Here is a 17,421-nt window from a genome sequence, read left to right as displayed (position 1 = left end):
GAGGGGGTCTCAAACGCCGCAGCGGAGAAAAGGGCAAAGAGAAGAGGGAAGGAAAAGAGAAGGACAGAGGAAGGACAAGGACTTGCGAGTGTAGAAAGCAAGGAATTTGGAACAGTTTCGAGTGTCCGTCTCTGGACGTAGGCACAAACCATACTCCCAGAGGGGGAGAAAGGGAAGGAAAGAGCCAGAGGTGAGAGTGGGGGGGGGGGGGGGGGGAAGGGGCGAAGATGGGGGACGGGGAAGGATGAGGAAAGGGAAGGTATGCAGCCCGGAAAGGAAGGAGGGCCACATTAGCTCGAGTAGTGGTCGTAAGTGCAATGGAGAGCATTATGAACAAGTGGATGGTGTGGCCATGGGATCTCCCCTTGCTCCAGGGATGGCGAATCTTTATATGGAACACTTTGAGGAGGTGGCACTACAAACTGCTCACCGTAAACCCAGGCACTTCTTCCGCTATGTGGATGACACTTTCGTGATTTGGCAGCATGGCAGGCAGGCACTGGAGGAGTTTATGGACCACCTAAACGGCATACATAAGAATATCACCTTCACGATGGAAGTAGAAGATAATGGCTGTATTCCATTTCTGGACATACTGATCAGGAAGAAAGCAGATGGTACGCTGGGCCATTCAGTATATAGAAAAAAGACGCACACAGACCTGTACCTCCATGCAACCAGCTGCCACCATCCGGCGCAACGCCAGTCAGTACTGACCACCTTGCTGCATAGGGCGCACGTCATTTGTGACAAAGAAAGCCTCTCAGACGAATTACACTACCTAAGAGAGGTATTTCGGAAAAACGGGTACAGTGAAACACAGATTGGCAGGGCCTTCAAGAGGAGACAGACTGACAAATTTCAGGAAGAGGAAGAGGAAGTTAACAAGAGACTCGCCTTTCTTCCATATTTGGGGCCCACATCAGCCAAAATCGGGAGGCTATTAAGAAAATCTAACATAAATACTGTATTCCGACCACCGCCGAAGACGAAAGAGCTGCTGGGCTCAGCTAAAGACCCACTCAAACTAAACACACCTGGTATATACAACATTGCCTGCGAATGTGGTGTGAAGTACATTGGTCAAACACAGCGCTGCATCTCTAAAAGGTGCGAGGAACACATCAGGCATGTTCGACTTGGACAGATAGAGAAATCTGCTATAGCTGAACATAGCAGCAAAGAAAACCACACCTTTGACTTCGAAAACACCAGGGTGCTATGCCGAGCCGGGAGCTATTGGGATAGCGACATTAAAGAATCAATAGAAATACGGGCCCACGAGAATCTTGTGAACAGGGACGAAGGCTATCAACTGAGCGCGGCCTGGAATCCAGCATTAGCCGCAATACACCAGGAACGCAACAAGAACCGTCCAGCTCACGAGACGTGATCAGAATGCTTTGACGGAGACACGAACGGCGCACCCGCTTCCCCCTCCACCTCGCCCGCCGGCTCCTCTGGACCCAGCCTCCCGCGGCCAGGTGGTGGGGGGCACACTGCAGGTATAAAGGGACCGGCATCCGCAAAGTCTCGGCACTTCGCCAGAAGATGATGAGTATGTCACTCGTCGAAACGTCGCAGTTTGAAGACACCGCCACCCGGCTGGAAGCCCGAGAACTCTTCGCCAAACATAGGGGTACTATGAATTTGCATTTGATTTGTGTTAGGTCATATTATGCTGCATATGAAATTTAGATAACATATTAAATTATTCTTTAAACCTCTGAGAAATTGCTATTTATCTCCAATGTCAAGTAAATGGAATGTTAGTAAAGGTCTCCATCACCAACGCACATGCCAGTAAAAAAGCCAGAATGAAATATTCATAAATCCCTCATATCTCATAAATGGTCTCCCCCTCAGGAGACACCACCTTAATGAAACACCATCCATGTGGGCGAGGGGGTTTGTGTGATCCAATGAAGTGGAGGCCTATACCAGCAGTAGTGTAACTACAAGTAGGGCCTCCCTAGCTGGACAGATCTCCATAGAGGATCCAGATGAAGTGTGTCTCACAATGTCCCGCCTAGTGTCCTGCTCTATTCTATCGTGGCCCATCCTATACTCTCGCTTCCTTTCCTTTTCCTCCCTGTGATTGTGTGGCAGCAGGCACAGCCCCCTAATGTGGACAGCAAAAGATCCTTGGAAACCATGACAACATTGATGCACATAGGCCTTACTGCAAAGGGATGGACAGCATTCTTTAGTTGTGCTGAAGACAAGCTATCTAGGGGGTAATGTCCTGAAATAAAACCTTGGCAGGTGTCCAGGCCATGAGGTGGCAGCCCCACCTGGACACTCAGGTGCTGTGGGCTGATAACCCACACCACCAAAAAACACGCATCACAGAAACTAACAGGAGAAACAGCCGGATGGATCTTAAGGATATGACCTTTGGCTGAAAAGGAAAACCCGTATTGGTTTTTGGAATGTAAGGATGTTGAGATAGGCAGGGAGGCTAAGAGAGGTTGAAAACCAGATGGAGAACTACCGACTAGATATATTGGGACTAAGTGAAATAAGGTGGCCAGAATCTGGGGAATTACAAACACAAATTGGTGGACTGCTGCTGTACGCGGGTCAGACAGGTGAGGACGTGATGTGTAGGAATGGTGTAGGGCTCTTACTGTCTAAAAGCAGCAAGAAGAGCTTACTGGAGTGGAAACCACTCTCAGAACGGATAATAACTGCATGCTTTAAAACAAATGTGTGATATGTCACTGTAATTCAATGCTAGACACCTAATAAAATAGCTAAAGGAGAATTAAAAGATGCAATTTATACAGAGCTTAATGGAGTCCTTAGACAAATAAATTCTAGGGGCCTAAAAATTTTAATGGGTGACTTGAACACAAAAGCTGGTTCAGAAAATGAAGGGCTTGAACATATCATGGGTGTGTACGGTGCTGGGATAAGGAATGTAAATGGTCAACTGCTGATAGACACATGCACTGAACATGACCAAGTCATTGGAGGCACAGTGTTTCCACATTGTAACTGCCATAAGAAAACGTGAGATTCTTCAGACCATGTTACTGAAAATCAAATAGACCACATAGTCATAAGCTGCAAGTTCCAACACTCTCCGTTAGATGTCAGAAACAGAAGAGGAGCGGACGTTGGAAGTGACCACCACCTAGTTTTGGCAGAATTCAGACTGAAAAAAGAGGCAAACAGAACCAAGCTCAGTCACAGGAGCAAGAAAACAGATCTAGCAAGGCTAAAAGACGAACAGATCAAAGAAACATTTGCCCTTGAACTACAAAACAGATTCCAGATCCTCTCTGAAGAAAACTTTATGGAAGAGGGAATTGAAACATGTTGGGGAAAAAAATCAAAGACAGTCATTTAGATGTGATAGAAAAAATCATAGGATGTAAGGCACATCAATGGAAGGAATGGACCTCCAATGCTACATCAGATGAGATCAGCCACCAGAAAGAACTAAAACTTAAGTTAAATCTTTGTCTGACAAGAGTGCAAAAGAGCGAAGCGCATAAAGAATACACAGAGAGATAAAAGGAAATGGAAAGATGAGCAACCAAAATTAGTAGAAGAGGCAGCAAAACAAGAAAATATTAAAGGGTTCTACAATACAACCAAATGGTTGTCAATGAAGAACTTCAGACATGAAGGACCAGTTAAGAACAAGGATGGGGTGATGCCTACCACTCAACAGGCACAGCTACAGAGATGGGAGGAGCACTTCAAGGAACTGTTAAATTTTGAAGACAACCAAGATGAACAGGTAAGAGATGTTCCAGAGTAAGTCGAAGGAGGTCAAGATATAAATTTGCAGTGTCCCAAAATGAACAAAATTAGGGTTGCTTTGAAAACCATAAAGAATACAAAGGCTCCAGGCCTAGACAACATAGCACCAGAGCTCTTAAAAGCTGATATTGAACGTACTGTTAAGATGCTCTATCCCTTGATGAAGCATATTTGGTTTGAAGAGAAATCTCCAAAGGAGTGGAAAAATGGTTTGGTCATAAAGCTCCCAAGAAAGGGAAATTTGTCAGACTGTAGCAACTGGCAAGGTATTACATTGTTGTCAGTGCCAGTAACATCATCACCAGAATTATTTTAAACAGAATTAAAGAGTCTCTTGAAAAGTGACTGCGTAAAGAACAGGCCAGTTTTAGGGCACAACACAGTTGTATTGATCTTATTAACACTCTTAGGATAATTTTAAAGCAAAGCTAAGAATTCCAAGCAACCATGTACCTGGCATTCCTTGATTTTCAAAAGGCATTCGATTCCATGAAACACAAAGTGCTCTGGCAGGTGTTGCAGAAGTATGGGATACCACAGAAGATCTTAAACATCATAAAAGATCTATATAATGGTTACAAACATTGCATACTCCACAAGGGAAATGTGACAGAGCCCATGAAAGTAATAACTAGAGTCCGGCAGGGTTGCATTTTATCACCAACACTTTTTCTACTTGTTCTAGACTCAGTTATGTGAAGAGTCACAGCAGGCAGGAGACGAGAAATCCAGTGGGAGATCCATGAATGTCTAGATAATTTGGATTTTGCAGACAACATAGTTTCACTAGCCTAGCTGATGGATATGCAAGCTACATTAAACTTGCTGAAAGAAGAGGCAGAGACTGCTGGCCTCAAGACAAATACAGGCAAAACAAAGGAAATGAGAGTAAATTCAGGGAACATCGGAGGTGCCACTTTTAATAGAGGAGCAGTGGGTGGAGACTGTCAACTCATTCCTGTATCTTGATTGTATAGTGATGGAATATGGTGGAGCTGGAGATGACATGAAAAACCGCATTAAAAAGGCAAATACATACAATTGTATCCAATACAGAAAAACAGAAATATCACGTACAAAACAAAAATCCATATTTTTAAAACAAATGAGAAGGCTGTCCTTGTGTATGCCAGTGAAAGCAGGAAAATGGATAAGCTTAATAAATAGATGTCTCTGACACATCATGAATATCTGGTGGCCAGAAAAAATATGTAATGAGGAGCTCTGGCGAATAACAAACCGAATACCTATAGAAGACCAGATGCGAGAAAGTGATGTTGGTTGGGGCACACCTTGAGATGGAACCATCGAGAAAAAAGCATTGGAATGGAATCCCCAGGGAACAAGGAAGAGAGGAAGACCTAAGGGCACATGGAAGAGGACAATGGAAGAGGAAGCAAAAAGAGTTTGCAAAACCTGGGCAAAATTGAGGCAAATGGCCAAATACAGAGACAGATGGCGAGTTCTCCTGGATGCCCTATGCCCCCACAGGGGCCAAAAGAATTAAATCAAGTCAGTCATAAATGGTCTGAGATATTAAAACAAGCTTGGGAAATGATAGCATGCAAAGAGGAGAGTATTTTACCATATGGTTAATATCTGAAATTGCCATATATACTGACATAAGTGAAGAAGCTGCACATTTACTTTTATACTGAGAACTGGCTTTCTTATAACTACTGATATGTCTCGCCCTCAGTTGCTTGGTTAATAACACACCGTTTTAGGATTCTGTTACCATTTCAATTGCCTTACAATGTTAGTGAGGTGTGTATCTGTAAACTATACTGTGTTTAGGCAAAATAAGCAGATGTTAACACAGTAACAAGAGAAGTACCATATTTCTCAAAACTCATCACGGTCCATGAATCCAGCTCTCCTCAACTACATTCTTGATATGCCTGATAACGTGAGACCAGTCCAATATAACATTTGCAGTGATCTCTCTTGTCAACATTTCAACATCACCGAGTATAAATTTCTTGTTGTTTTTTGGCCACATTACTTTTCACCTACAACCATATATTCCCAGCCGGATTTAAATGAGCATAATATGGAGAAAGCCTGATTAAACAATGCCCAAACATTAGTCAGTTCACTGACCTGTTAGCATGGAGTTTCTGGCTAGTACAGTACTGAAAGTTCCATTAAGTCTACCTTACACAAGATGGGTCCAACTTTATCCACTCGAATATTTCTTTGTACCCTGAGAAAAATAGCTGCTTTCCTCTGCTGTATTGCTGGGACTTTACCCATCCCAACTGAATGGTATTGTGCATTGTCCATTACTACTGTCGAATTTGGAGGAAAATTTTGCAGCAGAACACTTCACAGCTGGTGAACGAGTTCTTGGGTGATCACTTTTACTGTGAATCTCATGTTCAGACATGCTGCAATGTTATTATTAATGCAATGGCAGCACGGAACACTTGTTTACAATACCTGACAGCTGTAAAACACTTCACTGCCAGAAATTATCAATTTACAATGAGAGGAAATAAATGTAGGTGCCTCTGATGCGTGACACCACATGGTACTGTTTATCCATGGTGTGGCACCATGGGCACTTTACCAGCCGAACAGCTAACCATTGGTGCTACCTAGGCAATGGCACACAGTGACCCAAACATCAAAAGTTGCAACTGTTTTTAAATGCACTATAGTGTAAACTGTGTATGATCCAAATAACATTGGCTTTAGGGACCAACTGAATGAGGCATTGCAGTTGTTAAGAACTCATATTCTGGAGGATGGAGTTTGCTCCATCTGTCAATCTTTCTTTAGGTTTCCCTAATGGAGGAAATGATAAATGTAGAAATGAAAAAAAGAGTAAAAATATTTAATGAAGGAAAACACAGAAACGAAAAAAGAATAAAGTAAATTTAATGAAGGCAAACAGAATTGCTCCGCAATTTAAGTAAATACCTTGATAACAAGGATAATGAAACAAATTGAAGTACATGACACTGCAAGGGTTTATTAAAATGTAGAAGAGGGGACAAAGAAAAGAAGCCTACAATGGCGCTGTAATTTTAATGGTAGATAATACTTAGGTGTAAAATATGAAAACTGCCACATTGTTGTAAAAGTGGGTATTATATAGCATCATGTTGATTCAGATGGTGATGTGAATGATAAGAGTGTTGAGAAGGGTCAAGATTCACTTTGGATTTCCAGACATAATGGAGTATTTTCAAGCAAAAGCTTTCATATCTTGAATCGTACTTTGTCATCATTTTCACAGTATATGATGAATTCTCATTCTTGCTCTGCCCACTAATCAAACCTCCCATGAGAATGACAACTGATTCAGTCAAAGAAGTATCTGTGGATAGTTTACTCATCAAGGCAACTGGTCAAATACGTAGGAAATCACTGTTCAGGTCCAGGGCATTGCAGCAACTATCATGCATCATTTTATTTAGACATCAACACAATGACGCGTAGTTCTCATTTTTGTTTGTATATACAAGAGTGTGCTAAAAAGTAATGCCTCCAACTTTTTAATTCTGTTTGCAGTATCGGTCGAGATACTACATGTCACATATATTACTCGACTGAGTAATGTGCACAGGTTTTTTCACTCTGCTGACCCAAATTGGAACCATCTGCTGCTAGAGGGCTCTGGATTGTAGCATGTAACATGAACAAGTGTAGCTTAACTAAGTTGGTGCGTGAGGAGCAGCGTACTGTGATCAAGTTTCAAATTCAAAGAGTCTGACCATACATGCACCACCCTGTCCTTCAGCATGACAATGCCAGACAAGACATGTGGGTTGCAATGTCTGCAACAATCCGACAGCTTAGGTTCACTGTCATCAATTATCTTCCATACACTCCTGACTTGGCCGCCTCCAGTTTTCATCTGTTTCCAAATCTAAAGAATACCTTCGAGGACTTCCATTAGATAGTGACTGAAGCAGTGAAAGCAGAGGTGAGGTTGTGGCTCTGTCAACAAAGTCAGTATCAATGAACTGGTCTCTCAGCAAGAGAAATGTGTTTATTGTGTGTGTGTGTGACTACATTGAGAAATAAATACGTCAACATGAGGAATAAAGACATAAAAAATTAACAAAGCTTGTTTTATTTGAAAAGCTTTAACAGTTTCTGCATAAAAAATGTGGAGGCATTACTTTTTACCATGTCCTTGTACAAGACAATAATTCTACTAATGTAGATATTAAAACTATTGTTCCTGTACAAAGACAATACGTCAACCTATATAGAGCAATGCCTAAAAAATACTATATTTAGGCTTTTGTGCCATATTTGACAATAGTGGGCAAATTATGATATTGTGAGTCAGTCATAATTACTAGCATATCTGAACAAACCTTGACAATAATGCTCAGCTATATTGCTTACCTCTTCATTTACATTCCCCACAACTGTAAATAACAAATCAGAGATTAATTCCATTCCGTCAAAAAAATTCTAGAATTACCTCTTGATTCCCAGTCTCCTGTGATTCTTCCTTTATTTTCACACTACAGGGGTATACCTGGACCTGTGGTGAGAGTAACACAAAGCAAAATGAGTACGTTTAAAAAGTCATGATCTCCACACACTGTTAGCAACTTTCACAACTTCTATGCCACAATTAAAGTACTTTTCATGAATAATTAACACCACATAATTTAGCAACAACTATTATTTTATTGCCAGTTCTCAGTGTATGTTCTTTCGTGCGACAGTAATTCTGGTTGATGCAAAACTGATTTGTTTTATTTCAATTAGAGAGAAAATAAAATTATGTGAATGACAACATTATTTTCTAGATATTACTCACTACAGAACTATTCTAAAAATAAATTCCCACTGAGTGATGAAATACCCACAGCTTTTTCATACAGCACTGAGTTATTGAAAAACACTCTTATACAATGGAAGTAGTGTAAAAGATAAATGTCATGTGTATATTGGTTTCTGTAGTTACTCCAAATAGGAGTGGCAAAAGATCATCATCACAGAAATTGTAGGTTTTATTGCATCACAAATTATTCAACTTGCTCATGATTCGCTACCTACAGCAGACACAATACCATTTAAAGAATAAAAATGTTCAAGATATTCCTCGAGTTTTCACATCAATGAAGAGAGGTTAAATATAATGAAGAGAAGTGAAATATAATCAAGGTGAAAAGGTAGAAAGCTGGACAACACACATCTCTGTACTGTTGTTCTTAAGCCAGGCTTACAATAAATGTGAAGTCTAGCTTCACTCAATGCAGACTGTCTGCTATGCTGTCAACAAACACACATAATCTGCCAACACAATTTTTGCAAATCCAATCTATGGAGCATGTTCTTGCATTTGTATCATTACCAATTCTGCAGAAACATTCAAGATGAGGGAGGCAAAGGAAGCAACAAATATTTTATAGTGGAACAAAAAGTTTGGGTCAAACTTTAAGTTACATTATTTACAACAAAAATTCCTTAATATTTCTGTAACATCCTTGCAATTTAACAAATATCATTTATCATGAAGTGATGTATATAGAAGAGGTAGTTACAAAAAAAAAAAAGAAAAGAAAGAAAGAAAGAGAGAGAGAGAGAGAGAGAGAGAGAGAGAGAGAGAGAGAAAAAAACCACATCAATACTGAATGTACAACCTCTTAGTTTTGCCACAACTTTGCTCCCATCACATATATACACACTGGAATATATCAGGGTGCATGTACACTGTGTTCTAAAAATTAATTAATGTGAACTAAAGACACAAATCACAATTTTCTGCCATGAGTCTTATTGACACTTGGTTTACATATTCAGAGACAAGTGCTAATGCAAACAAAATATTATATGAAACTAACTTCTTAAACCAGTGTTCACAGTAAATGTCTCTTCAAACTTCTTTCAAGGTAACTATGAGAACTTGACTGATAACTGGTAGACCGATTATGTCATTAACACAGCAGAAATACAACCCTTAAGAAATTATCAACAGATAACTTCACTAACCACTTGCAAATATCAGAAAAATTAAAACTGAATAACTATCAGGATTTTGAGTGTGATTAACACCTTCAGATGTATTGAAAACCTGAAAATACTGGACTACGGTAGGAAAGCAAGAGTTTTCATCAATGGCATAAATGTAGCTATGGAAAAAGATTGTTATAAAAACTTCATTGGGTTTCCCAACCCACAATTAGACTTTCACCTCCCTACTTAACCTAGGCCTTAGGCTATGCTGCAACTCTATAACCACAACAGGTATAGAATAGCACTCAATGCAAATTCATTGCTTTCCTCAAGTGATCATCATCTCCACTAGCCCTATACAGGTATAGCAAAAAGACAATCTATGACACCACTCAAGTAGTGACATAAACAAGGAAATATGGAAGCGTCCGATCCCGCCCGTCTGCTTTGACCCATGACGTCACAAATATGGCGAAAACGAAAACAAACACACACACTTTCCACAAGAAGCCTAATGACACTAACGGGACAAGCGCTGGAAATGGGGTGTTTTGGGTGAGGGGCAAACTAAATATAAACAAATTAATGATATGATTATAATAGAGGGAAACATTCCACGTAGGAAAAATATATCTAAAAACAAAGATGATGTGACTTACCAAATGAAAGTGCTGTCAGGTCGACAGACAAACAAACAAACAAACCCAAACATACACACAAAATTCAAGCTTTCGCAACAAACTGTTGCCTCAGCAGGAAAGAGGGGAAGGAGAGGGAAAGACGAAGGATGTGGGTTTTAAGGGAGAGGGTAAGGAGTCATTCCAATCCCGGGAGCGGAAAGACTTACCTTAGGGGGAAAAAAGGACAGGTATACACTCGCATACATACACATATCCATCCACACATATACAGACACAAGCTGTCTTTCCGCTCCCGGGATTGGAATGACTCCTTACCCTCTCCCTTAAAACCCTCGTCTTTCCCTCTCCTTCCCCTCTTTCCTGATGAGGCAACAGTTTGTTGCGAAAGCTTGAATTTTGTGTGTATGTTTGTGTTTGTTTGTTTGTTTGTCTGTCGACCTGCCAGCACTTTCATTTGGTAAGTCACATCATCTTTGTTTTTAGATATAAATATAAACAAATTTAGACGCCTTGCGTAGCTACAACGTGTAAGTGAAGACAGCCATGCATGAATACCCACCCACCTCCCCAGGGGTCGTAATCCCTGCAACCCATAGAAGATAAAGATGCTTCCGTAGCTGATTAGTGATTTTTGTCTTTTGTTTAAAAAAAATCTCACGGGATAGAACGAACAGATCAGAAAGATAAATATAATAAACTAAAACAGAAATTGGAGGAAACACATAATTAAAATAAGTAATAAGTGTTTTTAAATTAAAAAAATATATATATATATCTCACGAGATAGAACGAACGGATCAGAAAAGTAAATAAAAAAAGATAAAACAGAACTGGAGACAGCCACACTCAAACCAAACTCCGCACCGTCATGACGTCACACGCGACAACACCCTTACGTCACGGGTCAAAGCAGACGCGTGGGATCGGACGCTTCTGTCGACCCCATAAACAAAACAGACAACCACAGTCTATAACAGTAACATACAAACACAAGATCCAAGGTGCCATCTATGTAACCTATGATACACTTTTAAAAAATTACACTTATAGCTCATACTGATCACTAGTAAGTGCACAGTAAGTTAGTGCACTGGGTGATGGCAATGTGGTTACTTGCTGAAATATTGTGCTCATTGGAAATGACATCCAGCCAATAACTATTTTTATCATAATAGTTCAATTTTATGTAAATATATTATAACTGCCAATAAGCAGCGCATTACAAATTTGTCTAAATTTACAAAAATTAAATTCAAACCCTCCCCTGCATCATTTGTGAATTTTAACACACATTATAATCTATGCATAGTGCTGTAAATGTTGAGTGTAAACTTAAAAACTCACTGGAGATTTTATTGCACTTAATTCCTCATATATTCAGCAAAATGGCATGAATTCTGTTTATTCACACAACATACTGCACACTGAAATTAATGAAACAACAGTAAAAAAATACTACGAAACTACTTACAATGGAGCCTGGTGAACTTGATATCTCACTTGTTTCCTCTTTTATCCAAATAGTTTTTTCATGGTCCATTACTGCAGTCAGGCTGTAGGAAAGACAAGGAACCAGATAATAAAAGTCACATTCAATTTCCATTGTTAATGTGAGATACAGCTGAAAGGCAGTATTTTGAGTCCATTACTGGGTGCAGCAGATGAACCACTAAACTATAAATAAATTAAAACTAGGTGAAGAAAAGAGTCTAATGTCAAGAACTGATTTACAATTCTCTCATAATGAAGTGTCATAACATATAATCTCAAAATGATAGAAAATCATGTTTTGCAAAATCCATCCAACAGAAAAAATGCTAGACTGACTGATACTGTTTGTGTCTGTCATTGGTTTAAGGTATACTCTACTACTGTGAGCATTATTTGAGAGGTGTCTTGCTTTTTCCCAGAGGAACTGTAACTAGGCATACAGCATTATGAGCAATCAAAGCAACTAATGAATGGAAAGGATATTTTCTACAGAAAATCAGTAACTTACATCAACCACAATTTAAATTTGAAGAAAGATAAGTTGAAATAAAGCCTTCCATCTTTGGGATTTAGTTTGGGAATACCCTAGTGCAAATGATTATCCAAATGTGTTATAATCCTGTTCCCATCAATGTAAAATGGAATTTGCGGGTCTTAATCATGTATGTGGCACTTTCAGTACTTAATCTCTAAACTCAGACATTAGTCTGCAGTTTGTCTTCAGTTACTCAGTATCATCTTGATGTGTACAAAATTAAAACCTAACTATAACACAGCAGCCTACAAACCATCATTTTGTCATTTGTTTAATGTGTGTTTTTGACACAGTTGCTCCTTTAAGGCTTTCCTTGTACAAGGCATTACTGAATACCCACAGTAGAGCAAATATTGCCATGCAGATTTTTTTTTTATCTATCCACTAAAGAAAACCACACATACTGTATTTTATACGAACTGTCGAAAATTTTTTTAAATGTCGTCTATTTTTAATATTGGTTAACTTTCTATTGCTAAACATATTTACTGGCTCTTCACCCTCTTAGCTGCAGACCCATGGTGAATGTTCTGTTACAGTCTGATGATGTGTAATGTTCTTTGTCAGTGAGAATTGCACTTACATAGTAGCTTTTTCCACACCAGCTAATTTCTTTCTACATCTATTTGCAACACAGCAGTATTACCCTTATACTAAACCACATTCATATACGCATGTTAACACAAACTGTTGTTGATGTAAGATTTCCAGGTCTGTGCAGCAGATCAAATAATAGGATACTAAAATGATTCTAAATAGCCACAACAAATTAATACATCTAACATCATCTTTTATCTGCAGATACCGGTACCCAATTCATGAAAAGAGGTAGTAACTATGTGCACTAAAGAACTGACGAATACTGTAAAGTTACTCACGCTATTATCGGGAGGAGCATCGCATTACATCATAGCAAACGCTATTTTTATTCCTCGTCGTTCCTTCACAACAAATATTACATAACAACAGTGATACTGATTAAGATAACGAAATAGTGAAAGTGAGCACTTCGCTGTCTTCGGTCGTCCTTCCCTCAAAAATTATAAATGACTAGCACCACAGCAATTATAAATGACTAGCACTTTCACTGGAGATCACAATATGTAAAAACTATTGAAAAAACGTCGGAAATGCAAATCGTCTCTTTTGCAAAGTTACAGAGTATACATGTAGAGATTTTATCGGATGGGACAAAAAAACATGTACTTCACAAGACGCTACAGGCTACAAACGGCACATGAACTTTTCGTAATTAATGAACAGTATACGTAGAGTACTTAGCGCGCTCCAAAATACTGGCGGAAAAATTATTGATCTCTGACTATTGAGAAAAATTACAAGCTCATGGAAAACAAGCTGTTTGTTTTGAAAAACATAACCTAAAACAAGTACACACCAAATTCGCACGCAAGCCCAGACCATAAACAAATCCAGCAACGATAATTTAATCATGGCCGTTTGTATACACAACAAAGTAAATTTCAAATGTGCCGCAAAAGCCATTAAATTAATGCAATATTGAAACTATTGCCAGAGCATCGTAACAAAAAACATGTAAAATGCTTCGTGTTATCCATGCAGTTATAAGAATAATAAAAATGTGATCCAATGAAACAACAAGTTTACTGTTACCTCTGCTTATCTATCTCCACGGTGTTCATTTTTTTAGTGTGACACACAGTCTAACATTAACAGTCGCGACACTCACTGCTGTTAAAGTTGTTACCGTTTGACAGCTGGAGCGACACTAGCGCTCCAAACGGCGAAAAAGATGCGTCGGCAGCACTTTTGTTATGCATCCCTTTCCTACGTGATTGACGAAATATTTGATTTTTTTTTCTTTTTGCCTACCAGAGTTTGTGTAATATCGGAAGACAACGATGTTTCTAAAAATGATTCTAACATAAGCGCAAGTAGCGATAAAAATCATGAACCAGGGGCAAGTTACGATACATTTGTGAAGAAACACTTGTAACTGTGGATAGAGCTGCAGCTTATCACATGGATATCAACCGAAAACAAACACATAGATTCAGAACTGGTCCAAGTTCTTGTCAGCCTTCTGTCGCCTTACCGGAACTAAACCCTCCCCCTACTATCCTCTTCTCCATGATGATCACCCCTTCCCTGACACCCTTAGTAAGGCCAATCACTTTGCATCCTACCTCTCCGATGTCTTTTCCATCCCCGATGATCCCTAGTTCGATTACTCCCTCTTCCCGGATGTCTGCGATGGAACTGACACCTCTGTCCCTCCCCTCGCACCTGGTTTCCAGTACTTGGACAACATCGCACACAAGAAACTCAATGCCCTTATCACTACACAGGATCTCATTGCTACACTCCGCACAAAACGCAACACCGGTCCTGGTCACGGTCGTTCCACCTACCATCACCTTTGTGAAGCTCCTGTCTCTTTCCTCTCCACCCTGGCCAGGCTCTACAATGTAGTCCTGTCCACTGGTTACTACCCCGACCTGTGGAAAAACCTCCCGTATCCTGATGTTCTTTAAACCTGGTAAACCGCCGTCCGCCGTCTCCTCCTACCGTCCCATCAGCCTTACCTCAGTCTTCAGCAAGGTCTTGGAATCTATCCTCACCCGACGCATACGCCAGCATCTCCACCAGCACCGCCTCCTTCACATTACCCAGTGTGGCTTTCGGCCGCCCTTCTCTTCTGACAACCTTCTCATTCACCTCACACATCTCCTTTCCGAACAGCTTAATTCCCGTCGCTCCACAATCTTACTCTCCCTGGACCACGAACGTGCTTATGACCGCGTATGGCATTCCGGTCTCCTCTTCAAGCTCCAAACCTTCGCCCTTCCCATTAACTACGTCCATCTGATCGGCTCCTTTCTCTCCCACCGCCCTTCCTACGTCACCATCCATAACACGGATTCCTACACCTTTTTTCCCTCCGCCGGTGTGCCTCAAGGCTCCGTCCTCTCCCCCCTTCTGTACCTTTTGTATATGGCGGACATGCCGCCGCCGTCACCCCCCTCCACCTTCTCCAGTTTGCCGATGACACCGCCTTCCTTGCTCTTGCCCCCACCCTGCAGTGCTCCCAACACCTTCTCCAGTCCCATCTTGACCGGTTCACCGCTTGGTGCAACCAGTGGTTGCTCAAGGTCAATCCCTCCAAACTCATTATTGTAAGCAAAACCACACCCTCCTTCCGCCTCCTTGATTTCTATTTCACCATCTATGGCCATCATATTGCCCTCACCCCCACCCTTCAGTATCTTGGCGTCACCCTCGACCGTCGCCTCTCCTGGACCCCCCCCATTTCCAGACAATCCAAGCCAAGGCACGCTCCCAACTCTGTCTCCTCAAGCTCCTTTCAGGCCGTACGTGGGATCTGGGCCCCTCCACCACACTCCTCACCTATAAATACCTCATCCGCCCTATCCATTGTTACCCCATCTGGCCTGGATCTCCGCCCCCCCCCCCCCCCACCTATCTTTTATAAATCCCTTCAAATCCTTGAATGCCTTGCTCTCCGCCTCGCGTATCACATTCGTCTTCTCCCCTCCCCCACACGGATCCTGTATGATCTCATTCCGTTCCCCCACCTCCTCTTTTTCCTTGAAAGGATACGGATCCTGTACACTTTCCGTAAACTCAATCCTCCTCATCCGCTTGTCTTGCCCATCCTCTCCCACCCCTGCCTGCTGCCATGCCTATATTCCCATGTCCCACCCGGTCTCCATCTCGCCACCCTCCTTACCCTCTCCCAACGTGGCTTCTGCCAGCTCCCCCTCACTGATGATGTCCTCCTCCCCTCCATCTACCCCTTCTATCAACTTTGATCCTCCCCCGCCCCACTTCCTGTGTCTTTTCCTTTAGGCACCCTCCCTCCCTTCTCTCTCCTTTTCCCTCCATTTCCCTTCCTCCACCCCTCTTCCCCCGGGCTTCCCCTCCCCCTTCCTCCCTTCCCCCTATCTCCCCTGCTCGTGGCATATCTGCTCTCCCCTCTCCCTCTCCCATCTCCCCCTCCTTCTCTCTTGGCAGGTCCCCGGACTTGTGCACGCATAGTGAACATTCGCGCGCTGGAGATCAACGCCTCGTGTTTCTGTGTGTGCCGTCGTATTGTGCATAAGTGGTTCAGTGTTATTCGTTTTGTGCACCTACATTCGCGTGTGACAATTTTCATCTATGTATGTGTCGAAGTGTCTGAACAAATTTTGTCTTGGACTCTACGCCCGTGAATGGCTCCATGTATTTTAAAACGTGTTTGTCTCCGTTTATATGTCCACTGTGTTTTTTCTCTAATTGTCTTCATTTGTATCTTTTATGTTTCTCTGAGGCCAAAGAGCAGCATAGTATGCTGCTGCTGGCCTGCCTGTAAACAGGTTTAAAAATAACAATAAAGAGAAAAAAACATAGATTCACACATAAGAAGCACATACATATACCTCTACATGCAAAAGGGATTGACGCCCCATTTCTCATTCTGTAGGCCTACTGTGTTTTAGTCATTGTTGCCTGTTGCCACAAATTTGACCTTCTTCTTCATATTATTTTAAGTGGGACAAGCAACTGCCAAGTAGTGGGAGAAATATACTGTGAGTGTAAACCCCAAGTCATCAAAGCCAATAACATTGTCAGAAGTGCTGTCATATGTTAAATTTGCCATTAGAGACTTTTCATCCAGTGACATATGCGCTAGTTTATCAGTATTGGAGAAATGCTGTACCTTCTGCATTAAAAGGTGGAACATACTGTCACTTATCCCACATGTAATTTGTATCCCTTCCACATATCTCCAATGTATGCACTGATGGAAACATGAAACAACAAACAGCTTATTTTTCTCTTTCCATCTTGCAGATGGCATGCTAATTTAGCTTAACAACAAGTCAGGGACATCTTTTTTTTTAAATATTGCGCCCCTATAGTCTTCAAAATTTGTTGGTCCTTCTTCACGTGATCCTTCCGATACAGTTCCACTATTCAATTGTCCAATGTTTACACTCCTTACATCAAGCGAGACATTGTTTACCATTTATCGGCATGATGTGTAGTTTATGAGCAGCCTCTCAACCAAGA

At 41.1% G+C, this 17,421-nt stretch overlaps 1 protein-coding gene across 5 annotated transcripts in view; it reads right to left on the bottom strand.

Moving 5' to 3' along the window:
- LOC126426945 (zinc finger protein 737-like) overlaps positions 1–14,100 on the bottom strand; it is a 92,859-nt gene extending 78,759 nt beyond the window's left edge. For all 5 annotated transcript variants that reach the window (XM_050089049.1, XM_050089048.1, XM_050089051.1 and 2 more), the window contains exons 1-3: positions 14,002–14,100; positions 11,815–11,896; positions 8,219–8,281 (exon numbers count right to left, since the gene is read on the bottom strand). In XM_050089049.1, coding sequence (XP_049945006.1) covers positions 8,219–8,281; positions 11,815–11,896; positions 14,002–14,030 — 174 coding nt within the window. In that variant the 5' untranslated portion in view covers positions 14,031–14,100. The remainder of the gene's footprint in view (positions 1–8,218; positions 8,282–11,814; positions 11,897–14,001) is intronic.
- Positions 14,101–17,421: the final 3,321 nt, after the last annotated feature.

Source organism: Schistocerca serialis, chromosome 11, assembly GCF_023864345.2.
Source record: "Schistocerca serialis cubense isolate TAMUIC-IGC-003099 chromosome 11, iqSchSeri2.2, whole genome shotgun sequence".
NCBI lineage: Eukaryota > Metazoa > Arthropoda > Insecta > Orthoptera > Acrididae > Schistocerca > Schistocerca serialis.
This window is presented reverse-complemented; position numbering and strand designations above follow the sequence as displayed.